Here is a 27854-nt window from a genome sequence, read left to right on the forward strand (position 1 = left end):
GCTCATATTGGGAGACTAATCCATGGTGCCATTAAGTCTCGTGAATGCTGTACATTGTGGCATCTACTTCTAATTTGCTAATTACCGGTCTGAGAAATATCCCAATACCGACTCCCCATAGACACACAAATAATAATTAAAATCTAGCACTGTTATAAAGCAACCCTATTTTCATTACATACATACATACATACGCACACACATACATACATACATACAACCCTATTTTCATTACATACATACACACATACATACATACATACATACATACATACATACATCTTCTTGTCAAATCCGCAAATTTTGTTGTATGACAGCTGTTTGTGTGTGTGTGTTTATGTATTTGTTTATGTATTTGTTTATGTTTATTTCCTAGAGATTTCTGTATGGTTTTCTGTATTTATATATCTCATTTTGTAAATGCATTAGTTGACGATGTATATATCATGCTTGCGTTCTCGTCTATGATGTGTCTCATAATCCTATGATATGTATAATATGTATCTTAGCAACCTGATATACTCTTTGTTGAAGAGGTAACTAAGTCATTTAGACAGTCAGTCATAGATAAATGCATGCACGCACGCATACGCGCAAACAAGTATATATATGCATAAATACATGCGTCATATGAAGGAAGAAAAAAACTACATATAGAATTACACTGTTATAAGTTTTTCATTTCATTTTCGTTACTATCTCGAACTTAATGTTAAGCACATAACACTATAGACGTACTGACTTTTCGAAATATTATCATCATCAAGCAACTGTTAAAAGATCAGTGTCTTGCTCCGCCAAATGATTGCACATTTGCAAAATTGCAGGTATTGAGATATTTCGTTTTGTCAATACGGTAGCTGACACAGTATTACTATTGTATTTTTGTCAATTTTCTGTTCTATTTTATGATCTTGTATTATCATGAATTTGTTTAATCTGATGGAATCTCTTTTTAAGAGGAAATAAAGTCAGTCAGTCAGTCAGTCATACATACATACATACTTGCAACCCTATTTTCATTGCATACATAATAACATACATATATACATAGATACATACATACAGACAGGAATGCTAGCGTTTCTGACGCAATACACATTTTCTCTTTCAGAGCACGCATATGCTATTTCTTGCAACAGTGCACGAGTATCAAGTTAAGTAGAATGATATCGGAACAGGCATATATTTTCCACTTTTATAGTTCACAAATTCTGTACCAAAAAGAATTAAAAGACTTTTAATAGACATATTTTTAGAAAATTAGTTTAAGATATACGTTTTCATGACTCGAAAGTGCTTTCTACTGTGACTGGTGACAAAGTCTAAGAAAGAATGAATATTTTACATTGTTTAATATGCAAAACTGGTAAAGATACAACCTTTCTTATTCAGACCACTCGGTTTCTTTTTACTATGACAGTATCCAAATTGTAAGTGCGAGAGAATACTAAAACACTTCTGATAGACAAGTCTGGTAAAGATAATCAGGATAGATTGATTAACTGAGTCTATCTGTCTGCTTTGTTGTTTAATTCATCTATAATTGTGTCTGTTATTCAGTCAGGCGTGCTAGGATATCCCTCTCTCAGTTCTGGGAAAACATCAACCCCATTTTCGAGTGTCATTTTGAGCGAAATCCTTTCCCATTCTTGTGTTCAGTATTATCTTAAACCATTGTGCTATATATATTTTATTGATATTATTGTCTCATTAAGCAATACAATATTGTTTTTCTATTCCAGCAAATTATTTACTCCTCTGTTGTAAACTGTTATCACTGTCAAACTATATCCTTTCATGGTTTCTCTCTCTAACGATTTATCTACATGCATAGTGCATGTCTTTTGATTTAAATGTTTAGCTTATGAGTATTCTGCAGACTATACTCAATTAATAATGAGTGATGCTGCTTATCTCGCTGTATCTCTCTTAACTGTACTATGTGATAAGTATCACTTTTAAACTAATGCAGTGTCTTTATCTTCTGAAATTTAAAATATAACTATAGCATATGAACATGTTTTACTTTCCTGCATATACATTTATAACACATCTATCGTTGACCATATTTTGTAGCACTGAACATTTTCAGCAAATACCGACATCGTTAGTTGGATGAAATATGTATATCAATTCCCTGAAAACTGTGGAATGTTGCTTTGAGGTGAAGAGTATTCTCCTTTCTGTGAATAGCTGCATTTGGCATTGAATACGTTCCAAAATTCCTAACGATGATATATTTTCCCGAATGAAAAGCTAAAACCTCGTTGACGATCTTGAATTTATAAAGATCGAAGAAAGAAAAAAAAGAAGTACTTGTTTTCGAGGGTCAAGAAAAATAAGAAAACAATAAAATATTAAGGCGTCTCTTTTCTATCAACTTTGAGATGGAACTGTTAACTATAATGGTTCTTGTGATAAGCTTTCCCAGATTTTTCAGATTTTGTGGAATGGTCATCTTTGGTCATATTAAGACATCAATGTATTTAGTTGTTCTCTCTCTTTTTGAGGGATCTCCATTTATTAAAATATGAACACATATAGAAATAAATCTGTCCAGGTAAATTCTCAAGCACCACGCATATTGTACAGAGAGAGAGAGAGAGAGAGAGAGAGAGAGAGATTCAATATCTAGTCACTTATATAATATACTGCAAACATTCACATGCGTTTCAAGAAATATATACTGTATCCATCTATTTTACATGCATTTCAGGGATCTTTTTTAACGTGTGCACCTATCAGAGAGAAAGAATCATACAAAATAGTATGTAGCCAGACAGACAAAATAGTATGTATGTAGACGTAGACTGGTGGGGGCAAACTTACATTTAGAGAAAACGTAGTAGGTCTCCTTAATATATTTCGTTTTTAATTCCTGGTAACCAGATCAAAGTGAAATCGATCTTCAACTACTTGATTATTTTGTTGTTGTAAAACTGGATAGATTCGAAACAGTCCTTAAAGTTTATTCCATATCATTATAAATTCTGGATTTTATTACCCAACGTTTTAATCTGACACACACACACACACACACACACACATATATATTCGTGATTTCAATCGAATTAAAGATAGGTGTAATAGTTTACGAGAGAGAGAGAGAGAGAGAGAGAGAGAGAGATTGGAAGTTTCCTGTGATGTTCTCACTGGTTTTCATGATTTGAACCAGAGCTGGGTGATACACTTTAAAACTATAGCTGGGATTGTCTGGTTGGTGGTATTCTAATCATTGATTTAAAAAAGTTGACACTGCATTCGTTAATATCTGATGTTGGTTTTCTTCAGCGGTCATACATGATCATAATTAATCCTGTTTAGTACATTTCAAGTAAAATATCAGAGTAGTCACTCCATCATGATAGATTAGTTCTTCATGTCGATTAAAGCAAAGGGCATGAAGTCATAAACAATGCATGGATATGGGCCTGAAGTCATAACAATGCATGGATATGGACCTGAAGTCATAACAATGCATGGATATGGGCCTGAAGTCATAAACAATTCATGGATATGGGCCTGAAGTCATAACAATGCATTGATATGGGCCTGAAGTCATAACAGTACACTGATATGGGCCTGAAGTCATAAACAATGCATGGATATGGGCCTGACGTCATAACAATGCATGGTTATGGGCCTGAAGTCATAAACAATGCATGGATATATTATTTCAAATTCAAGTTTATTGTGTCTTTAGTAGCTACAATTATATTTCATGGATGTTGAATATATGGGAATGAAGATTACTCTTGTCCATATTTTAAACTTTTCATGGTTAGAAGATCTGCTATTTTGGTCAAACAACCACGCATGTTTGTCTGCATGGATGTCCGTTAGAGTTACTAACCCTATTTTAGCTTGTACTTGTACAATGTTCTAAAATTCATTTAATATATGTACAAGATATGAATTTATGAGTTTGGGTCACAAACTACGATGTATTTTATATGCGTTGTGAGTGTTGATTTCAATTAGTTGATCGTGCGACATTGCGATTGTAATCACGTGATGGTGTTTGAACAAACGAAATTACCCGTCTTATAAAATATTCACAGTAATTGCGATTATTCAACTTGAGCCGACATCTGATGCACATCTCAAAAGAGTATTTCTTCAGTTATATGGAAAGCAATTCTGAAAGAAATGATTAACTAATAAGATGTTTGATTTCACAAGCATTGATGATGATTTCGCTTTCACCCTGAATGTTCAAGCATATTGGATGTTATGTGTACTACAATTCTTTCTGAAAGAACCTATCATGCGTCCTTTTTGGTCTAGAGAGTATTATCAACATGGATACAATTGTCCTATAATGATTTGTAAATTGTTTAGTTTCTTTCTTAATCACTGGGCATCATTGACATATGTATTCTGCCTTTCAATGGAATTATAGACATGGCTGTTGTTCCGTCCGCCTCGGGAATTAAACTCCAACTCTGTGTAATCACGTGGAGGGGCTGTTGACGATCTTTGTATTTCCTTGTTCTTTATTCGCCTGAAATAAAGGACGTAGTGATAAAACAGTATTTTGTGTTTTACGTCACCTAGATTTGTTGAGAATCATAATAAAGTCTATTATAATAGGTAACGTGTACTCCGTGATGAATTGCAATTAGGCACGAGGCAACTATTATTTTGCTATGATAATTATTTTGCTGCAGCAAGACAGCTTTATATATTATTTAGCTTGCACCACGAAATGGTGAATCGTGTAGTAATTTGACACGAAGATTCTTGAACTATGCCAAATAAGTCATAAGAAAATAATGTCAATAATAAACAAGTATTGTATCTACAATTCAAATTTCTAAGCATAAAATGTAGTGTTCTGACCTAAGTATTTAAATACATACACATATACATAAAACTGGTTGCATAGATTCACATGTAAACACATATACATACATACAAATATATAATGTTTTACACATTCTATTTACCTTTTGTAGCAGATGAAGATAATCACGTCAATTACAATTACAACCACTACTCCGGCGCCAAAGCCACCTGCTGCTGCTGCTACGATTTCTGAAACAAGTCGTTTGAAATACGGATATGAAAAAAGTTTGTTTTTATGGTGAGAAAATATGTTATGTTAAGAACATTGAATTTAGTACAAGGAAATATGGAAATCATTATAATATACATCTGTAATATTAAAAAGAGACAGTATAATATCCATAGGATCTCATTTACATATCGTAAATTAGATAAAAATATCATAAAATGGTAATATATTACATTTTCTCGATAATCTTTAATGTCGCTTCATTAAAATGAAAGTTATCACTTAGATCTGGCTCGTCTCAAGATTGTTTTTAAAATTCTCCTATTATTATGTAACACTATTTTCAATGTTTTTAGTGTATTAAAATGTCATCATTACAATGAGAATATTTTGAACTAAAACACATTGTTTTGAGCTTGTACACGACATTGTAGATATCATTCGGAACAAAGGAACAGAGAGGAATCTCTAATATAATAATGTTGAAGTGCAAAGATCTCATGTACTGGAAACTTCTTTTGAGTCATTCCTTCTTTAGCTTAGGACGGTTGTACTGTTTGATTGACATGGATCTCTCGTGAAGAGAATAACCAGGCAGCATGTGCTGAAATAGTGACTAAATATACAAAGACACTGTTAATTGATATATTGTACATTATACTAGTTTGGCCAGATATATTCGGTCTTGAAAAAGTGAAACTGTTGACTTACCTGCTGCGTTTGGCATTTTCTGTCTGCTCTGATATTATAATGCTTTAAAGATGTGCTTAATCTGTCTACGTTTTAGTCGTTTTTATTTCCTCTATAGTGTTACCATTATCTAAATAGGGTTGAATGTAAACATAATGACGCAGTTTTCTGTCCATTTCTGTGAGAAATTATTTTATTCTATTGAGAAGTTATAAACTTTAATTAACCTTTCACTGATTCATTTTATATGCTTCAGCAAGGCATGCGATAGGCCTAGGGCCCGCGGTAAACATGACGCGGGAATACTTTTGACCAACCCTGAGGGCTATACAAATTAATGCACTGGTTTTTTTTTTTCGTGGGCTAAAACATTCATAGAAATAACCATGTTTTGTTCTACTTAATGAGTGTTAATTTTTTTTTTGGGGATGGGGGGTGGCATAAGAAAACGGATATTACTAAAACCGCCTATATCAGCGACCATACCAGCGTACGCATCATGACAAAACACAATGCCAGTATACAAATTTACACAAACAGAGGTTTGGAAAAGCGTGATTCAGAAATGTTGACTTGTTTAAGAACTTCTTTAAATATAAACTTTTGGCAAGCTCCTTCTTCGCACAGACTCACCGTTGTCTTTATTGTTTGTCTGTCTTGAGCTACTTGTTCAAAGCTTGGGCTTTGTGCATGCTTTGTTAGTTAAGTCATTACAATTTCGGCCTAGGCAGCGTACGATAGGCGATCAAAAAACCAAATCCAGAACTTCTTAAGAACCATGGCAAAAGCTGTTAGTGACAGTGATCTTGAGCAGCTACTAAATGGGTTAGGGACCAAGGCAGCAGAGGGAACTAACGTTCCTAACGTTTACATACCATTTTAACTGCTTGTAAAGCTATTGACGTCGGGCGTGTGACAAAAGAAAATTTTAGCGGCATCTTACCTATGAGGACGTGAAGGACACGGGAGATGAAGAGGCTTTGAAAATTTGGATTTTATTCGAGGATAAACTGGGGGCCAAAATATCTATACTACCTGAGTGTCTTTGGTTGACCTGATTTCATAGCAGTTGTGATCTAAATTGTTCCGTAGACAGCTGTGAGCCTGTGACCAATTTAAAAGATGATTCTTTAACAAGCGTCAGCAGCCATTACAGATTTAGGTTTGACACTGTATCTACGCCAGTTGCAGCTGGCACGATAACCTACCGCAGTGTTGAAAAATAAGAGTCAACCAATCTCTTTTTAAGGCTGAGGAATACGATTTTAGAACCAAAGTTGCTTTCAGCACCTCAACCGACGTCGGAACCCGCACAAATGCCTTCACGAAATACTGAAGTACCGATATTGGAACCAGTGTCAGAACCATCAAAGGAGTTGAGGGAAGTGACAAAGCTCACTAAAGTCACACGTAGAGTTGATACCGGTCAAATAAAAACGAAACAACATTTACTGATATGTTGAAACAACGGTAGCTTGAAAAAACGCCAATGCACACGCTGCATACCTGGCTGCATTGGAAAGGCAGGTACGATAAGGCAGCGAAACAGCTCGAAGCTGAACAGCTGAAATGCCGAAGTAAACGGCCCAACGAGTATCGTCGCTATCTCATGAAAAGAAAACATGAACAGGTGACCGCATGGGTTTTCCAAAATGTCGACGAATTACCAGCGAAACACGCAGTGGGGCTTGCATCAGAACCAAAACGTATTGACTTTAACACACCCTCGCCTGAGCAGCAACAATAAAAATCAGGGTGTCGTTTGTTTGATTATTTTTATTTGTATTTTAGTTGGGATCATCGCAGCCACTGACATTGTAATATTATCAAACATATTTTGACTTGGCAAATTGAAGGAATGGTTTACATGCATACTAAAGGCCATCTTTGACGTGCGAAGTACATAACGCGATGGATTTGAAGTTCACCGCAATATGCTATAGCTTGCCTATTTACTGGAAGAGCTCACACAATATTGTCATAGCGTAACTCAAGAAGCAGTCTATGTGGCAGATTTACTTACTTCTAAGGAATAAAATCTCGGGTGTAATTCTGTGTTTGAATCACCAACCATGTGCACCTGAACGACCTTGTGTTTCGTTCATATGACAGAGACCAAGCGCAGTAAGTACACGTGAACCACCTTTCATGTCGCCAGTTGTTGCAGGGAGGTTGAACCTCTGCTTACAAAGGAGGTTTCCAATTTTGCCACCACGTCGGCCATCATCTGCGACCGGGGCAGCTAAATTGACCCAAACTGTAGTGTGCTGATCCCGGCCGGAATTTTATCTGCGCTGTAAATCACATGTTAGCCAATGTTACGTGTTTAGGCTCTTACAAAACGTAACAAAAAGTGAAGACAACAAGCTTTATAAAATTTGCTATACCCGTGTAAAACACGGTGCACGTCATCATGTATGCAGAATTAGACAATACGTTTGAAATCAACTGTTTGAAAGAAGTGATTCTAGACAATTAGATGTTATGGAAGACTCTTTTGCCTCTTTGGACCGTGGAGCCTCTTTGGAGATGGCACGCGAGGAAGTCTTTGAACCCACAGAAAAAGACAACGACGAGGAGGACATCACGATGTCGAGATGGCCAGAACAAGAAGAACATTTAGCCTCCTGTTTTACTAAGAACCTGGCGGAGAAAATTACAGGGTTGACCCACAAACATTGTTGTGGGATGTCAAGACGATAATCCCAGTCAAGTTCAACACGATAAATGCATGATGATGAGCCAAGAAGAAAAAAATGATGAGTATCTGGATGAGGTTTGTGGCCTCATCTCGGACAAAACAGTGTTGCATCAGTGGTATAAGGACTTGCGTGACCATACCTTCCCTCGTTTGACTTCTCTGGAGATCCGTCGCATCACATCTCTTTCCACAGAGTACGGAAACGAAGCAAAGAGCCGTTTACTTAAAAGATATTCAAGCAAGGGGTCAGGATTGAATTGATGACTCATTATTATGTGTGAAAGAAAAAACAAAATAGATATATGGCAACTTCATTACCTGTTAAAAAACAGTTCGTACACCGCTTTATGGAATCCGTTCGTGTGCGCTAAAGATGAAATTCCTCATCACAAACCTAAAGGCAATCAAGCTTATGTCATCAACACCGATAACAGTCATCTCTCAGGAACTCACTGGGTAGCCGTCTACTTTCTCAACGATCACGGCGTGGATTATTTTGATTCTTATGGATTACCGCCTTTGGAAGACGATATCATCGACTTTATGAGGCGAAATGCCAAGACGACTCGCTTCAAAAATGTGAAATTATAAGGCACAGATTCTTTGGCGTGTGGACAATAATGTGTGTATCTTCTTCATCAACGAAGTCTTGGATATTCGTTAGAACATTTAATTACTTATTTTGATCATGCCTTTTTCTAGAAACGATGATAAAGTCGAAATATGGTTTGTTACCATGATGGATATCTCTTGTCTCTAGCTAGGAAACGTAGTGTACATCAGTGACCCAGTGGTCTAAATCAATGGAAGTCGGATTGACTTCACAACGCTGTCAGCCAAGTAAATAAGTTCCTTTTTTAATTTTGTTTTAATGTTGTTGATTAGTTGATTATGAATATATATGTTGCATTTCGGAAACAAATGGGTGTCTGTTGTTTTTAACAAAATAGATACTGTATAAATATATATGCTCTTTAACCTCTCTCTTTCCCTCTGGGTTATGTTAGCTAAAGTGTTCCTAGGAAAACACGAAGGAATGTTTTCTATCGCGTCCGTGCTTGAGACACATAAACGGTGCGGACGCTCGACAACTCGTCGATAATACAGTAGTCAGTAGTAGTACTATCATAATTGAAGAAAGTCAGAGATGGAAGCGTTATCCCCGCAACAAGCATTGAACGCGATAATGGGACCCAATCTCCAAATCGCTACTGGATGGACCCTTCGAGCTCAGGTAAAGCGTACAACGCTGTTGCTGATATGGGAAGACAATGCCAGCAGAAATAATTGGAGAAGTGCCAGCAGAAGTTAGTGGAGAAGTGCGCCCTAACGAAGACCGACACTAAGAAGATGAAATGAGGCACCATAGAGGAAACAAATTTCTCACTTGCAAAATACATCCTCGCAAAGACGATTGACTCCCGTGTCGGCACTACATCGACTCCCACTCACGGAACGACCTTAAGGAAAGTAACAACATCACCTCCAACAGAAAACGTTAAAACAGCTTCAGAGAGAATAGCAAAAGGTTGAACTCAGAATGGAAAAGAGGTTAACGAGAGGGGCAGGGAGGTGATTTTAAGTCAACAAGTGAGGGAAACGGAGTCAATGGCAATTGAGGTCACACAGAAACAGGTAAACATACCATCAATAACATCAACAGCACAGGAAATACTACCTATTACAACAATAATAGAAACAAGACAGGTAGTAGCAGCGTAGTCACCCATTCCAATCCAACGACTAAACACGAGGTTAGATACAACCCCAAAGGCAGCACTAACTAAACAAAGAAGCTGGTTAAGCTGTAGAAACAAAATCAACCAATTCTGGAGAACTCACAAACGTAGTGAGTATTCCGAAGAACTACCAACAGATACAGATACACTTGCAACATATTCTCCAACAACCAAGATGAAAACCTCTGGTATAAACAAGCCAAAAACTGGATAACCACCATGCACAATTAAACAGGCTGCTCAAACATTTGAGAAAAGACGAAAAACTAAAACACGAAGACGTCAAACCAAGCCACAGCTAGATACGCATCAGCAAGATGCCGTTGTAAATAACATTTTTGACCAAATGGAAATCTAGTGTCTAACATATTCACTAGACAACGCTGATGCATCCATTTATTATGCCAACGCGCTCAGAGCAATCATGGAAGCTCACAAAATATTTACTATGATGGATATTTTAGCAAAAGATTCGTAAAGAAATACAAAGATGCAAAAGATTCCATTAATGCCATCATCATCCTAGGAGAACAGTTTTATGACTGCCCACTTACAATCCTAGCGATGCTAATAAATGAGCTTCTTAAATACCACGAAGTACAGACACTGTTAAATGCGAACATCACCAATGGAACCTTCTGATGCTGAGAGATCTATCCGGTAAAGAAGGATACAAAGGACGGAAAATTGCGAGATTCAGCCCTCCAGAAGACATATAGCAGTTCTTATACCCGTTTTCTGAGGAGCAAACTCAGCCTTTCTTACCGCTAACATTTATGCCATTTTTTAAGAGATTTCAATTTGGCTTGAAATCTCGATTCGATAATACTATTTGACAACCTAATATTATCCTTTGACCACCTTTCTAAATTAAAACCATATTTCTTAATTTGACAATCAGAATAAAAAATTATATTGGTCTATCAGACCTATTTTATTGGTTTAAATAAGAAATATGTACACTATGTACCTTTAAATCTAAATCGACGATAAAATATTTAACTCGAAAGTTCGACTATAATTATAAATGTGGCTTACACAAAATTGGTAATATGATTCACCCATTATGTAGATAAACAGGTATAATTTGATAGTAATTATTTTATGGCGTTTCAGGTACGTTCCGGCTGGTGTTTGGTGTCTTCTTCCGGGTCCATTTCCTCTCTGCCAACTCATACATTTAAACGACGAATGTGTGGGCTGATTCCTACTCGTCTATAAATCAGGTGCCCCGAAGAGCATGTATGCACGCAAGCGGGATGACGCCATATGAGAATTGCCCAATCAAGCTCGACGTCGCACATTGCAGTAGACAGGCATTTAATCAGCATGAGTGTATGTTGTGTCTATTCCCACTCATCCAAGCCCTTCAGACAGGTCGTTTGGGACTTTCTTGTCAAACGACCTGCTGGCTGCATTACATAGCACACTTTGTGTGCATACATGCGTTGGGGGATGAGGCTCTCTTTCCTTCCCCTCACGATTAATTAAATAGGCCGCTGTGTGGACATAAACACGTCGAGCATGCCTTATTGGCGAAATCGACGATAATCCAAGTTTAGTTCAGGTTAGGCAGACATTAATTTAAACTGAGTGTGTGTTGGGTGCATCCACACTCATTTTAGCATCAAGACAAGTCGTTTGCTACTTTGTTGTCCCACGACTTGTTGGCCTAATTAAAAAACACACTTTGTGTGCATAAACGTGCTGAGAAGAGTGGCTCTAATTCCCCTCTCACGAACAATTAAAGCGCACGCTTTGCGGACATAAACCAGTCGCGCACGTCCTATGGGCGAAAGCGACGTAAATTTAATTTCATCATCATCATCATAGTCCGACCATAGCCGACGAGTTGCAAAGGAACAAACGAGACCTAGTGTACTTACAGTCAGCGATGGAAGCATTAATCCACGAGCAAGGTTTGAGCACCATTTGGGGCCTAGGTCTAAGAATTGCCTCAGGGTAAAGCCTTAGGGCTAAAGCGAAGAGGACCACTCTGCTTCTTATCCGGGAAGAAAACGTAAACAGCGCACATTGGTGATATAGCACACCAAGAAGATCAAGACCAGTACCAGGGGCAGGTGGGAGAGCGACAGTACGGCAGAGGAAGCCACAAATGCAGACCCAGCCATTACCAAACGCCCCTGTTAGGAAAGCCACTAGTACTAACCCATAACTCCTCCAGTCGGGACTAAACAAACCGTAGATGAAACATCACCACAAGAGGACTACGATAGTGTCCGTCGATCCTTTGGCTCCGTATTAGTCTTAATTAGGAAGGGACAAACCTAGGAAATTATGAAACAGGAGCAAACGTGAGCTGAGTAGCAACAACATCACTCACCAGAGCAGCAACACATACTTTACAAACATTCATAACTACATCGAACATACGAAAAATTACTGCTGAAGCTACAACAAATGATAGGTATACAGCAGTAGCTGCAAATATTTCTACGGAAAATATTAAAACAAGGCAGCAAGTAAAAGCTGGAGCGACTAGTACAACAACGGCTATATCAACTCTAGTGACTATCAATTGCACCATCCATTACAACAAAACAAGAAAAGAAATATCCTGTACTTTTACCAGCTCTATTATAAAGTACACAAGAAGAACACAGAAACAGAATTAAGAAAGTATTAACCATAGTAAAACGTCAGTTGAACAAAGAACCGACCCGGTAAACTACATCTTCAACCAGATTGAGGAAAGAGATTTGAGCGCCTTCCTGGATGATCCTATTCGTACGCGTAAATACATAGAAGATCTCAGTGTAGTACTTGAAATAAAAACGAAAGAAATTTGTGAGGGTAAATTCAACAAACACAATCAAAAACTTGTAATCCAGGCAAGTGCAAACGAATTCATGCTTGGTGATAAGTACTGCAACACACCAGTGCGACTAGCGAAAGTCGTGACTAACGAGCTGATCTAAGTCCAGAGTTAAAAACCAATAAACTCCGAATGAGACCAGAATGGGAGGACGTATTGGTTGCGGACCTATTTCTTCCAAAGAGTACTGGGTGACTCACCAGGAAGAAATTTACAACGCGTGAGAAGTTAAAAGAACTCCTGTTATTGGAAGACGTTTAACCTCAGCCCTTCTAAAGGCTACCAAACAATTGCCTCTTATTAAAGGATTTCGTCTTGGCTTGAAATCCCAATTAGATAATATTTTTTGTTAACCTAATATGATCCTTTGACCGCCTTTCTAAATTAAAGCCATGTTTTCTAAGCTGACATCCACACATGTATAAGTCTTTTAGGTATTATATTGGTTATATACAGGAAAATATGCACACTATGTACCTTTCAAATTAACATCTCAGATTGGAAAATTTATAACTGAAAAGCATGATTCTATTTACGATTGTGGCTTACACAAAATTGGTAATGGGATTTGTCCCATTTAAAGGGAACTGGGCATAAATTAAGATCTAGCACTGCCTTGCGTTTCGGTAACGTTCTGGCCGAAGTCTGGTGTCTCCATCCGGGTCTCTTTCCTCCACTCCTTGTTCGGACCTTCAAAGACGAGTGTGTGGGTCGATTCCCACTCGTCAAAAAACCCCGGTGCCCTGATGAAACTGTACGCACCGGACTGGGTGACGTCAGGAGCTGTGTCCAATTAGGCTCGGTGTCTTGATCCACTCACTACAGCTTACAAACCAGTCGATTGGGATTTAATTGCCACTCGACCTGTACGCTGAATTAATTAGTTCACTTTGGGAACATAAATGCGTAGGGAGGTGTGGCTCTCTTTCCCCTCCCACGACTAATTAACCAACTTTGCGGGCATAAACCCGTCGCGCATGCCTTAATGACACAGGCTACGTAAACCTAAGATCAGTTAGTCTGATCATCCATTGTTGACTCGCCAACAGTGAAGATGACTTCCAAATTAGCCATGCTGAACGATGTTCATGTGAATTTACATCGTGTCAGGCAAAACCTGTTGCGAAAGCCAGAAGAGATAGAAAACTTGAGAATAATTAAGGTTGCACAAGACCTCATAGAAGAGGTCTTTAGAGAAGAAATCAAAGGAGCACGAAAAGTGGACAGAGAAGTACAGACTTCAGAAACAGTAGAAACAGTAGCAGAGAGAGCAGCAACAGCAATAATTACAGGAGCAAGAAAGAGGCTTGGTCGCCTGTAGAGTGTATACCAAGGAATTCCCATTCAACTTCTGAAGAAGCAGGCCGTATTCTGTAGGAAAGCCTGCACTGAAACGAGGACTTAATCTTAGGCGTTAAGAGATTGCCAAAACCCTTAAAACGAAACAGCTATTTTCAAGGCTATCCCCAATGATCTGGAAAGGAGATGCTACTTTATTGCCAAAACTATTATTATTTTGTATGTAAGGGTAGAGTTGTGTGTCTATAAACACTTCGTACTCTCGCTTTTATGAGTATCTGACTGGTGTATGGTTGTATGTATTGGTGGTGATAGAGTGTGTTTGTAAAACATTGAAGAGGGTGTTTCTTTTATGTCCGAGCGGTTCATAGTTTGGTTGTGGTGTGGTGTGTATACTGTTAGTTTTGTGTGAGGGGTGTTTTCCTTCACTTCGTGCTTTAGGTATATAAGGCGGTGCGTTTGTCAATCTGGCTAAATGAAAATAATTCTAAGGTTGCGATGCAATTGTAGAAGTGTATTTATTGGAAAACTGGAAACTATATTTATGACTTCACTCAAACCCCACACCTGAATCTCACTATTAAACCAGAACATAGAGGAGTGCTATGCAATGTGGGGCCTTCCAAGAGGGGCAGGAGGAAAGAAACAATAGACGAAGGGCGCGAGAGACCGGACCGCATAGGGCCCGGTTCTGCTGGTGCGCAGACTCAGAACCAACATCGATTGTTAAAGGACAACTGCCTCTCCTATGCTTACCAGTTGTATGGGATTCCGCTTAAGAAGCAATGTGATAAGTAACGGATAATATTATAGGGAAGAATATAAATAAAAAATGATAGGGAATGTATTCATTTTTTTATTTCTTCCTTTTTGTAATGTATTTAAAAAACATTCTTTACAATTAGCATTCTTTTAGATAACCTAAAAGACATAAATACACGACATTTGCGGCCCGTTGCTGCGTTCAGTAAAATAATAAGTAAAGACTAAACAATATTGAGATGAAACAATTAGGATTATTTAGAAAGATATGGTCTCAAATTAATGAAATATAAGGTGGTTATTAGCCCAAACCATCAGGTCCACCGCACAATGCGGACTAAATTATAATATAAAAGAAATGACCTATACATGGAAATATTGGCACAACCTCAATAACGGTGTTCTATAAAATTCGCAAATATAAGGTAGTGAAAATTCAAAACCACCAGGCCCGGTCATACAAGGAGACACTTTTGGTAGTAATTAATTTAAAACTTAAATTATAAAGCCATGTCAATTATAGCAGTTATAACTCGACGGGCCGCAGATGTTAAATTAATGTCAGGGAACGAGCACAGAGGAAATAAACACTTACTCCAAATTTCGGCAACACGACAAAATTTACGTTTCGAACAGGGAGCAAAATTAATACCAATGGATGTGGATCATTGCCTGTGGAGTTTTGTCCTTTGTCTCCGTTTCCCCGTCCGGACCAAAACTGACGAGTGATAGGTGCTCACATTAAAGCGCACGGGGGCGAGGCACTGATTCCGTGCGAATAAGTAAAGATCCCAGTGTGTGGGAATTAACGAGTCGCACGTGCCGAATGTGCGAAAGCGACCATAATGAAAAGTCAGTCTGTCAGTCAGTCTGGCTATCATTTATTCCCACATAGGGGACATCGAAGAAGAAAGCCCGAAGCGCCAGCTGCTACACTGAAATGGATGGAGGCGAGGAGCAGGAACATCGTGCTGCACGTGCCGCCATGACTAACCACAATAATAATAGACAAAAGGGATCATGGCCCTGTGCTTGTGTCAGCATGCTGAAAATCAACCGACCAACTTATTCAACAAAGAAACAAAGTAATGACTAGAGGATTTGCCATCGCATGAACGAAAATAACAAAGACCTGATGTATTAACAGTCCAGATTGTCAGAGAGGGATTCGGCCAAGTTGGAGCTGGGAGGCCACCGCCACCAACCCTATTGGATTGGGAACGAGCTGATGTTAGCTAGACTGAAAAGAAGCAACACTGGAAACAGGCGAGGTGCCTTTGAAGATGGAAGGGAGTGTGCCGTGCAATGGCAGCCACCGGAAAATGAAACGAACACCAGCCAGGACTACAGCGCAGCTTGCATTCCGGAGAAGTCTAGACGTCCCTTTCAGCGAACTAGACATGAAAAGGTAGAACATCTATCAAAATTGCCTGAGTGAATGTTTGGAATTGTCATTTTGGCTTTTGAAAACCTCTTTTGATATTATCTTTATTTAGATATATCTTGATTTGACCCTTTATACACCGCCATCAAAATTATATTCTGTTTTACAATAATGCGTGATACAAAAATAACAAGTCATTTAGATTCCACCCTTTGGGATTATTTCGGAAATTAGAAGTACACATGGTACACAGAATTTAAATGCATTATGTGAATCATTAACTGAAATTTGCTTGACTCAATGGATTGGGCTAATTACACAGATGGCTAACACAGTATTGGTATTTTGTCCAATTGAATGACTGGATTAAATTTTATTTAAATCTAAGTTGACAGGTGCCCCAATGAGCGTATAAGCATAGAACCGGGATGGTGCGATGAATGGGTTGCAATCCCCAATGAACGTCTTACAGTTAGATACAGACTATGACGATGGGCATGTTTGTTTCTATTCCCGACCATGGCATGTCCCATGGGGCATAAGTGCCCCGAAATCGGACGAATTAAACAGCAAACTTTGTGTGCATTAGAGCGTTGGGGGGAGAGAATCTCTTTCCTTCCCACGCGAATAATTAAACAGCCCGCGCATACTTGACTGGCGCTTGCAACCAAATTTAATTTCATCAGTCTGGCTACCCATTGTATCCAAAATGAACAGAGCACAGAAGATAATGGAACTCTAGATGTACCTAGAAAATGCACGAACTAGTCATTGACGTAAGAAGAAGAAGAAGAAGAGGTTGCCTTAGACGAGAAGGAAACTGGCGTAATCATTCTGATGCGACCTATTTGCCTTGTGAAGCATGTGGTGATGACACCATTACAGAAACCACCGCAGCGTTCACGGCGCATCGTATCGATGATTGGGACTTGGAGCTGGAGTTACAAGTCCAAGACTGGGAACCCCAGCGATCACAGCAGCAGTATTAGAACGTACGGGCAAGGGATGCATTCTTCACAATCCCTCAAACCGAACATTGAGAAAATGAAGCGAATCAACCCTCTTCAGACTCCCCATCTTTACTATTTCGTGGAAGAACGATTGGAGTCATCGTGTGTGTGTGTGTGTGTGTGTGTGTGTGTGTGTGTGTGTGTGGTGCTCGGCCTGGGAGATGCAGGCGTAGATAAGGTGCTATGGAGCTTAAAAGCAGCCCTTATCAGGGATAATCAGATCTCTAGAGAAGAGAGACTGATCAGTTGGCCAAAATAAATATGTGTTTGTCGGTACTGTGTGTGTGTGTGTGTGTGTGTTTGTCTGTGGATGTCTTTTCCCCTAAAAGAACCCATGCCCTATTCTAATGAATATTTGTTTTGTTTGACATTTGAGTAGTGTGAGTATAAACACTAACTCACTTTGCTTGTGTGATAGTGTTTGGTAGGATTGCTGATTGTATGTGATGGTTTTGGTGTGTTTTGTTGTGTTTTTTGAAAGAAAAAGCTTTCCTTCTCCACTATCAGATGGTATGAAGCATAGTGTGTTTTCTTGGTGTTAATGTGTTAGTTTGTAAAATACGTCAAAAAAAGTTTCTTTTCAGTCAGCGCTGCTGTCTCTTGTGGTTGTTTGGTATTAGGTTTAAAAAAAAACTATATTCTTAAAAGCCTTTGAAAAAACAACCGAACCATGGAATTATTCTGGATCCATCACATATTGGGATAGTTGGCAACGAAAAGGCAGATCAAGTTGCCAAACAGAAACTACTGGACCCTGACCCTGTATCACTTAAATACAGTGTGCACGGAATATATAATATCATCAGAAAGAAAATATATACCAAAATGGCAACACGAATGGGTGAGAACTAGCAAAGGACGCACGCTGTATTCCATCCAAAGTGAATAATAATGATCAAAAAATCATTAATAGAATAAGAAAATGGAAAACAATAACTAGCAAGCAGCTTTGGAAAATATTTGACGACCAATGACACTGATATATAAACTGTCCATATTGCTGGACTCCAGAAAACTTAAACCATGTATTTAACATTTGTTCCAGATATAATATACAAAGGAAAGAACTCAATAAAAATCAGAAAGAAATAGGAGTCCCAACATATTATCTTGGTTTGTTTTTAGAAATATCTAACCCGAATATTGGCCTAATATACCTTAATATCATCAAATTTTAATAAAGACATTGGGGAAGAAGAGGCAGTTTAACTTTTTCCTCATTCTCTATACCCCACAATAATGGCAATGCAAATAGCGACAATACATACATTAATAAGCAATGCAATGTAACAGAACCTTCGCTTAATTATACAAAACAATATGTAGTGCAAAGGTAACCCACATCAATGATGATCACAATGGTGATCGAGCAGGGCCGACAAGGGGGGGGGGACCCGGGGATATATAAAAGAAAATTTTGTTTGAACAAGAACTAGGAGAGTCCCGCATGTTTCTTACCCCATGGCCCGTGATCGCTCTCTACGGCCCTGCGATCGGGTGCAGTGCAGGGGCCTTGTATTGGGGGAGGGGACATGCCAGGTGAATCAAGAGGTACATGAAAAGCTGGAGATCAACCACGTAGGGTGTGATGTTATGCCAGTGCTTATACGGCGGACCCTGTACCAATTGTGACAAAAGGACATGCCCCGCTGTGCCATGCTATGGCTGCATGCCTACGACCTAGCAATAACAATGGTAACAGGTCCCTTATGGCGACAGTAATAAATATTAATAAATAAACATATGAAATGAAAAATCCCCAAATCAGTGTAATACTTAAGAACTAGTACTTACAAGCAATGCATTATTAACAATATTTGCAAACTTATACAAACATTCTGGTCTTTAACAATTCTTTACTACTGTAACTCTTACTCCCGCAAGTGGCGATGGCTATTGAAGAAAGGTATAGAAATAGGTATAGTATAAGGTGACGAAGTATAATTTCATTTTTTGGCCACCTGGGATAAAAATTATACCTAGGATAACAGGAGTGCCTTCACTGGGCGTGGGCACCTCGCTTCCTTCCCACATACCTTCCTCGTCCGGACGTAAGAATTTAAGCAAGCTGTGCATATAAGCGTGATGGGGCGACGCTCATTTCCACCCCACACAATTAACTTATCTCAGTGAGTGCGTGTTGGGTCGATTCCCACTTAGAACAGCTTACACAGGAGTCGATTGAGATAATTGTCCCACGACTCGTTAATCAGCTCACTATGTGAAATTAAACGCGTAGGAGGTGTGACTCTTTTCCCCTCCAAAAATTAATTAATTAGCCCGTCTTGTGGGCATATATAGGTTGCACATGCCTTTATGGCGAAATTGAAGTTATATCCATTAGGTGTCTATAAACCAATAATATATTATCAATTATTTAAAAAGCTAAAATAGCTCTATAACGTGGTCAAACCCAAGACCATCAGGTGGTACAATAGACAATAAATATTTAGAATCTTACGTAAGACCAAAACATTTTAAGAATGGAGAAACAAAAATCACTTTTCGAAAGTCCAATAAAGCACACGCGACGGATATGAAAATCATGGATGACACTATCTCAATGATATCAAACGTCACGACAATGACAGAATACCGAACAATGGAAGAAATACCATCGAAATAGGAAATACAGGTAACGAAAATAACCAGTCTATAAGGATGGATATAGAAGTTACATTGAAGGAATTAGTTCTAAATCCCCAGAAAGAAAAAACACATATTAAGGTTATAATGGTCAGACAGGAAACGAACGAATAAACTCAATATTCAGCCTCCAAAAACACAGAGGATGAACAAATACAGATGAAGCAACATATTCCATCTGTCATGCAAACCCAATCAGTCCAAACAACAGTACTGCCCAGTACTATTGCAACATCACCGACCAAATCCACACCCTTAAGTCCAATGCAAGCGACAATAAAATCGACACAAAAATGAGGACACTCTCACGATAACTGATAACGATAAAAGCATCCATAAACGGAAAGAACGAATCCACACAAGCCAAATCCCTGGATCATCCAAGATTACACATATACTCGATTTGGATGAACATAAAGAAATTGACGAGCTTTTGGGCAGTTTTGGACAGCTAATTCTGGAGTAAAATCAACTTCCCAAAACAGATTACTCCAGACAAATACTCGGGCAAAGGAAAACAACCATTAAAAAACAGAAAAGCCAAAAGAAGTGACCACAAAAGACCAAGCAGCAAGAATAAAGGGGACAAATACAATCAGAGAGTCAATAGGCAAGCCCAGTTACGTTTAAGAACCAGCTTAAACGAACACAAAGGGCGAGTAAAATTAACCAAGGAAGGAAGAGACACAGTAAGGATCATATAATACGGCACCGACAGCATTTTCACTCTGTAGAACACATAATATTTTTCCCCAGTAAAAACAGTAAATTCCTAAACCTAAGCAATCGAAGCATTGCAGGGGCACTCATCAAGGTGCACGGAGGAGAATTCCAGATCATTCGACCAAAATGACATACATAATAATTAGGTGCAGCACGATGCAACAAGTAGCTAAGCTCATGGAAATAGAATCCATAGCAATGATCAAGGTGTCTATTTCTAGACATACTGCGCTCCCAAAAAGAAAATGAAAAAAAAAAAATGGAAAAGAAGCCACATTACCGAAAGAAGGAAAAATGTTGAACGCCATGGGAACCGAGACAATCTCGGTTAAAATGCTTACACAAAACGGTAACTCAACTTACAAAAGGGTCCTCAAGTTGTACAGAAGTCAGTATCACAAAGGAAATCAGGAATTAACTGACGAACGTGTATACTATGGTGCCAATAAAACCAAAGCCTACAAATAAAGGAATATCAAAGGTCAAGAAACAACCACGGCCATCTTGGAGTTCAAGACGCCACTACCACTTCTCATAAGAATGGGACCATATGGAAACTATACAAGGTTAGAAACCTATATCAATAAACCACTATTATGTGGGAACTGTAAAGGTTGGGTCATTTCACACGCTCTTCCCGATACAAACCAAAATGTGACCAATGTGGTCACCACAATGGTCATTGCAAAAAGAAAGAACAAAAATGTGCCAATTGCGAAGAAGCACATAACCCCAAATTAAATGCGGGCATCTACACCACTTGTGAACTGGAAATTATTAGCCTCATGGACCAAGACCAAATACCATACAAAGAAGCGAAAACCAGTGTTAAGAAGACCAGTAAAGCTCAACAAACTCCAAAAACCGAAAATACAGAAGCTATCTAAAACAATGATTGAGCAAACAGAAAATATATACCTTAAGAAACAAGACTGAAGACACCCCATAAACTAATATCCCCACAATGAGGTATAACAAGGATAATAAGGATGAGAACAATGACAAGTCAAGAGATATCAATACCAACACAAGGTCGAAACTAAACCTACGCAATGCTAATAGTCATCAGGTAATCAATCAACAAACTAATTGATCACAAACCTAGGAGCAATCCAAACAACAGCAATAGCAATAAGGTCTCTTATCGTCAACCCAAAACTTTTTCAATAAGCGCTGTGCTGCAGTATACTAGCAAATTTATTAACGGACTGATATTAATTACTGAAAAACAAGCTCATCAAATTTGATATACCAATTATTAGGCAAACTTTTTTATAAGCATTTCCCGGTGCAATAGTGACAGATTATATCAATATTATAAATCTGTAAACAACATTATCTAAAATGCCTAACTCACTACGTAAATGTTTGATAATATGGCAACGAAATTGCCGTGGGATCATTAATAACATATCATAACTCATTATCAAATTAAATAATGAATCGCAAAAACTAGATGTTATCTGCCTACAGGAAACTTATCTATCAAATGCTACTAGGTTTATGCCAAAAATCTTAGGATTTTCAACAGGATATTTCAAAAGCAGAGCTAATGGCAAAAGGGGGTGGGGGCTAGCAATATATGTTAGTGACCCAAACATCACTAAGGTAAATATAAACCAAGGAACGGAAAGTCATGAATCACTTGAATCATTTGAAATTCAATCTATTTTAATTAACACCGGCCGATCCCAAATAAAGCTTTATAATATTTATTGCCCAGAGGGCAACAATCCTACGACCATAGATACTTACAGACAGATGACTTGTGATCGCACAGATAACATCATTATATTAGGAGATTTCAATGCTCATAGTGAACGGTGGGGAGGTACAAGGCCTGAAAAGACAAGCAAATTGATAGAGAAATGGGTTGCTGAATCCAACCTAGTAATACTAAACAATGGTACTCGTACGAGAATTGACCCAGAGAATGGAGCTCTGTCAGCAATAGACCTCACCATCTGTTTCCCAAAGATAGCACAAATAACAAACTGGGAAGTTGATCAAAACAGCTCATTAGGAAGCAATCACTTCCAGCTAATAGTCACCCTGAATATAATGACCCAGATAAATCCATCAAACAACATAAAAAGATGGAGATGTGACAAAGCGGATTGTGACCTATTCAAGACCATTCTTTCCAAATTACCCCGATATGATCTACATGACGACAATATTGACAAATACAACCAAAACATTGTAAAGGCTTTAACCGAAGTGGCCGCACAGAGCATCCCCAATGGTGGAATGATGAATGTAAGCAAGCTCTCAAAGGTTTAAATAGATTTAAACACATAGGGCTGTCAAGGGACTTTAGGATATACAAGGACAAAGAAAAAGAAAGAAGAAAATTACTAGTAATACAAAAGAAACATCATGGCATGATTTCTGCACAAATATTAACGTCAAATGCAATCCAACACAGGTATGGTACAAGATCAACGCCATCAAGGGAAAAAAGCAATATACACCCAAATTACCTGGAGCTTATACCAACAAAGAAAAAGTAAATCAATTGGCTAAAACCTTCTCAAGCATGAGCAGTAACACCAATCATACCAAGAAATATAAAAAACACTGATAGGAAAATATACAGTATTTATCAAAAACTTACACTGATGAATCCAAAACTGCAAAACCAAGCAGAACAGCAGCATCAGTCGTCACACCAGACACAAACACGGAACTGGGAGCTCGACTCCCAGACAACTGCTTCATATATACAGCAGAATTCTGGTCCATAATGGAAGCATTAAAATGGTTCCAACAAAACAAGATACGTAGTTGATTATTAGTGATTCTCTAAGTGTAATTCGCTAGATTAAATCTGACAATTGAATCACCAGAGACTATTTTCTGAAAGAAACCAATATTATATTAAAGAACCTGATACTTAAAAATTAATCAATATAATTCATGTATGTACCATCCCACATTGGAATAGCAGGCAACGAAAAAGCCGATCAAGTTGACAAACAGAAACTCCAGTAACCAAATGCAAGAGCACTAACATATAGTGTACAGGAAATATACAGCATTATTAGAATGAAGATTGACAGCAAATGGCAAAAAGAATGGGATAACAGCAAGAAAGGACGTACCTTATAATCCACACAAAAAGATATGAAAAGAAATATCAAACCACAGCATCTGTTAATAATCATGATCAAAAAATTATTAACAGAACTATTACTGGAAACAACAAACTAGCCAGCAGTTTTGGTAAATACCTGGCAAATAATAAAACTGGATATGACAATTGTCCCCATTGCCCATGTTCAGAACATTTACACCATGTTTCAATATTTGTCCGAAATATCGGGAACAAAGAAATATATTTGGATCAAAACAGAAAACAATAGGATCTCCATCAAATTATCCTGAATTCCTGGGAAACTCTAACCCAAATATATGTAAAACACACTTAAACATTATTAGTTTCCTTCTTGACATTGGAAAAAGGGGAAAAAATGATTTTCCACGACTACCAATTCTTTTTCGTTCTTTTTTTCTCATTCCCCGGCTGAAATGAGCCTTGTGACAGAGACATGTGGGATATTGACCGGTGAAGGACGCAAGAATTCAGCCTGCATAGGGCCTGGTTCAGCATGTGTCCAGACTCAGAATTGGCATCGGTCGATATAATGATCCTGCCATTATTACGCCTGAGGGCCGAGGTGTGATTTTATGAGTCAATGCAATGCATATGGTAGTGATCGCATCTGACACAATTAAGCAATGCAATAAATGCTCAATTATAGGTATCAAAATAATCCATAAGTAACAAATAATCAAATTAATGTACAGCATAGGCAGAACAATCCAACTCAAGCAATGCAAATGGTAACAGTCATAATCAACACTATTAAATAAGACAATACATTTTATTCCTAATAAGAACAATGGCCGATAGAATGCAATAATACTAAGCCTGGACAGATAGGCTACTAACATCTCTATACCACAAAGGTGAAAGCAGATTAGACGTAGAATTACACACCTAACTGAATAACAAGAAAATGGTGACGTACTATAAACCATCAGGTATGTATAAACTAATAATGTAATATATATTATACAGAACCTCAATATAGCCACATAAGGTGGTCAAAACCCAAGACCATCAAGCACAATGTGGCACAATAAATGATTTAGAATCCAACATAAGACCCAAACATTTAAAGACATATAAGGTGGTATGATGTCCAGGACCATCAGGCCCAGCTGCACAATGCAGCAAAATAAATAATTTAGAATCCTACATAAGACCCAAAACGTTTAAGACAGATAAAGTGGTCCAATACCCAGGACCATAATGTCCAGATGCACAATACGGCTTTTAAATAACTTATAAACCAATATCAGACCCAAACCTTAGGGAATATGTGGTCTAATGCCCAGGACCATCAGGCCCAGCTGCAAAATGTGGAATCCAAATAGTTAAGATATTTTAATTAGGGCCTCAAGTTACAATTTGTAAGGCGGAACCCATGCCACTAGCTTCCTCCGCAAAAAACAGATTAAATGCTTTATTATTATAAGGCCTCAACTTTTAACATCCTTAATTAATTACTCCTGAAGCAGTCACTGACGTTGTTCTATTCTCTTTTCATAACAACACAAAATCGTCAACTCAAAAGTGTGTTTCAACACCATTTTATTTTCCGGCAATTGGGATCAAAATTATACCTATGATAACAAGAGTGCCTTCAATGTGCACCTCCAATCCTATCCGCCTGCCTTTCCACGTCCGGACATTGCAATTAAACAGTGTGCTATGCACACAGAAATGCGTGAAGGACGAGGCTACATTTCCACCACTACATGACCTTGTGTGAAGTAATCACTCGCGTATACCCTATTGGTGAATGCGACTATAATGTAAGTAAGTGAGTAAGAAGTCTGGCTTGCCTCGTTGACCAGGCAATCACATTGAAAACTTGAATTTGGAGAATGATTTCAAATATGCTTGTATTGGATGGTGGATGCAGAGTATGTGATAGAAACTGTTGCCGCTCATTGGAGGTATCCAATCACCCTAGTTTTCGTGAAAAGTCAAGTCACGACTCTAAAAGCAATCAATGATATGGTGTAAGACGTGATAGAGAAGGAAGTAGAGAAGATGAAAGGATTGATGAAGTCCGAGTATTGTGAAAGTAAAGTATTTTTAGAAGACAACAGATTGGTCTTACCTTTCACTAAGGAGTGTGCAGCTGGGGAACATACAACCTAAATAAAGCTGTAAATATGGTAAGAAGGGTTATGGAAGAGGAAGTGAAGATAAAAGCTACCTGGGCTAAGGAGCGGAAGGAGAAGGATAACAGAAAGAAAAAAGCGGACTTTGACAGACTCAAAGAAAATTGGATAAAGGTGCACGAAAAGTTTAGAGCCATGGGGCATCCTGACTGGATCGCAGAGGATGTAAGAATGAGAAAGGAATAAAAGAAAGTGAGGAGATGGTAGAAGGACCATTGGAAATAGAAGAACCCCTCGACCCTTTTCAGAGCCACTTCATTGCCTCGAAAAGATTTCTACTCATGCCAAAAAATGTTTGCCTATCTATTGCATGTATTTGTTTGAATACATATATGCCTGCCTATGTCTGTTTTGTTTCTCCCTATCAAATCCTTGTCTCTAGACAGACCCACCCTGTTCCATTTTCCCCTTGTCGCTAGACAGTCCAACCCATGTTCAAGTCCCCTTGTCAGTCCCAGTACGTTTCCGTTTGTCCATAGAGAGTCCCAGTACCTTGACCCTATCAATTGTGTTCCGTAGTACAACCCCCTATTTTGTCCCAACGGTACAACACTTCTTGTTTTGACATTAAAGTCCCATAGTCCCAAGATATCCCCCTTCATCACTCATGGTCTATCCAACAGAATTTCAAGTACGAAAATGGTATTCTGCAAGGCTTACTTTCCTGGAAATAAATTCTAGTAGATATATACTGTTCAAAGCTGGCCCGGTCTTATCTCCCCGATTGTATATGGGAGCACATCTTTGGTCACAGCTTTATTATGAACATATTACTATATTAAACATAGCTTTGCGCACAACTTACCCATATAAGTCTTTGTTGGGTGGGGCTGGTGGACAACAATTTAGATTAATCAGCGACCTTCGTTCTCTAAATGTGGAATTGAATAATCCATCACTTATAATCCAGTTCATTAGCTTGTAAACAATTGACTGTGTGACAATATGTAACGTTTGTACAGCAATACAAACAATTTTTTGGGAGCATAACGAAGTAACTCGTTTTCATATATATATATATATATATATATATATATATATATATATATATATATAAGATTTTAGCTATGTATATAAAATTTCTCATGAGCTGTTTTACGTTTGCATGAATATTAAACTGTACGATGTGTCTTAGAATAACTTACACGATAATGTTTTCAGCTCATTTTGTGGGAAAATATTAATCATCGTGGAATTTTTTTATAGAAGTAAATGCATGCGATTTTTGCTTTTGCATACCGATGCATACAGTTAGTCCTGTGCATATGAAACCCCAAATGAATCTTATTAAATTTACTAGATAGCGGTTATAATCAACTTATAAAAAATCAATCACGATTTCGAATTGTATGCTCCACCCCCAACGCACACTTTTTTATTTCCTTTTCTTCTACCTTTATTGATATCACTTGCTGATTTTACCGTCGTCAAACCTGGCACGACCCTTATTGCAGTACTGTTCCCGGTGGGGTGGCTATTGTTTTGTGATGATGTGCTAAATGATTCTGTTCCTGATGGTTCTTTTGTCAGAGATATTGGTAATTCAGAATTTGCAGTCGTTGGTGTGTTAGTTGATGTCGCATTTCCATATCTTCTAGTCGTTGACACAGCATCAGGCATATGAGGTTCTTCGCAAGTGAGAGTTACGTTGACGTCTTTCCCGATATCTGTGAGTAAAATGATGACAGCTGATACAGATATTTATTCGAAACAGATTGTTGACACGGATAAATTATCGAAGTTATAAAGAACTATTTCTGGTTTGAAAATACTTAGTCTGGCGCA

The 27854-nt window shown here is 38.1% G+C and overlaps 1 protein-coding gene across 1 annotated transcript; it reads right to left on the reverse strand.

Moving 5' to 3' along the window:
• Positions 1-3672: 3672 nt before the first annotated feature.
• On the reverse strand, positions 3673-27730 carry LOC149776658 (uncharacterized). Its single transcript, XM_089941187.1, has 3 exons — positions 27464-27730; positions 4953-5040; positions 3673-4507 (listed from the first exon to the last, which is right to left on the reverse strand). The coding sequence occupies exons 1-3, from the start codon at positions 27687-27689 to the stop codon at positions 4357-4359; spliced, it is 465 nt and encodes a 154-aa protein (XP_089797313.1). The 5' UTR covers positions 27690-27730; the 3' UTR covers positions 3673-4356.
• Positions 27731-27854: the final 124 nt, after the last annotated feature.

The sequence above is a fragment of the Sinohyriopsis cumingii genome, chromosome 18 (assembly GCF_028554795.1).
Source record: "Sinohyriopsis cumingii isolate HCF-2022 chromosome 18, ASM2855479v2, whole genome shotgun sequence".
Lineage (NCBI taxonomy): Eukaryota > Metazoa > Mollusca > Bivalvia > Unionida > Unionidae > Sinohyriopsis > Sinohyriopsis cumingii.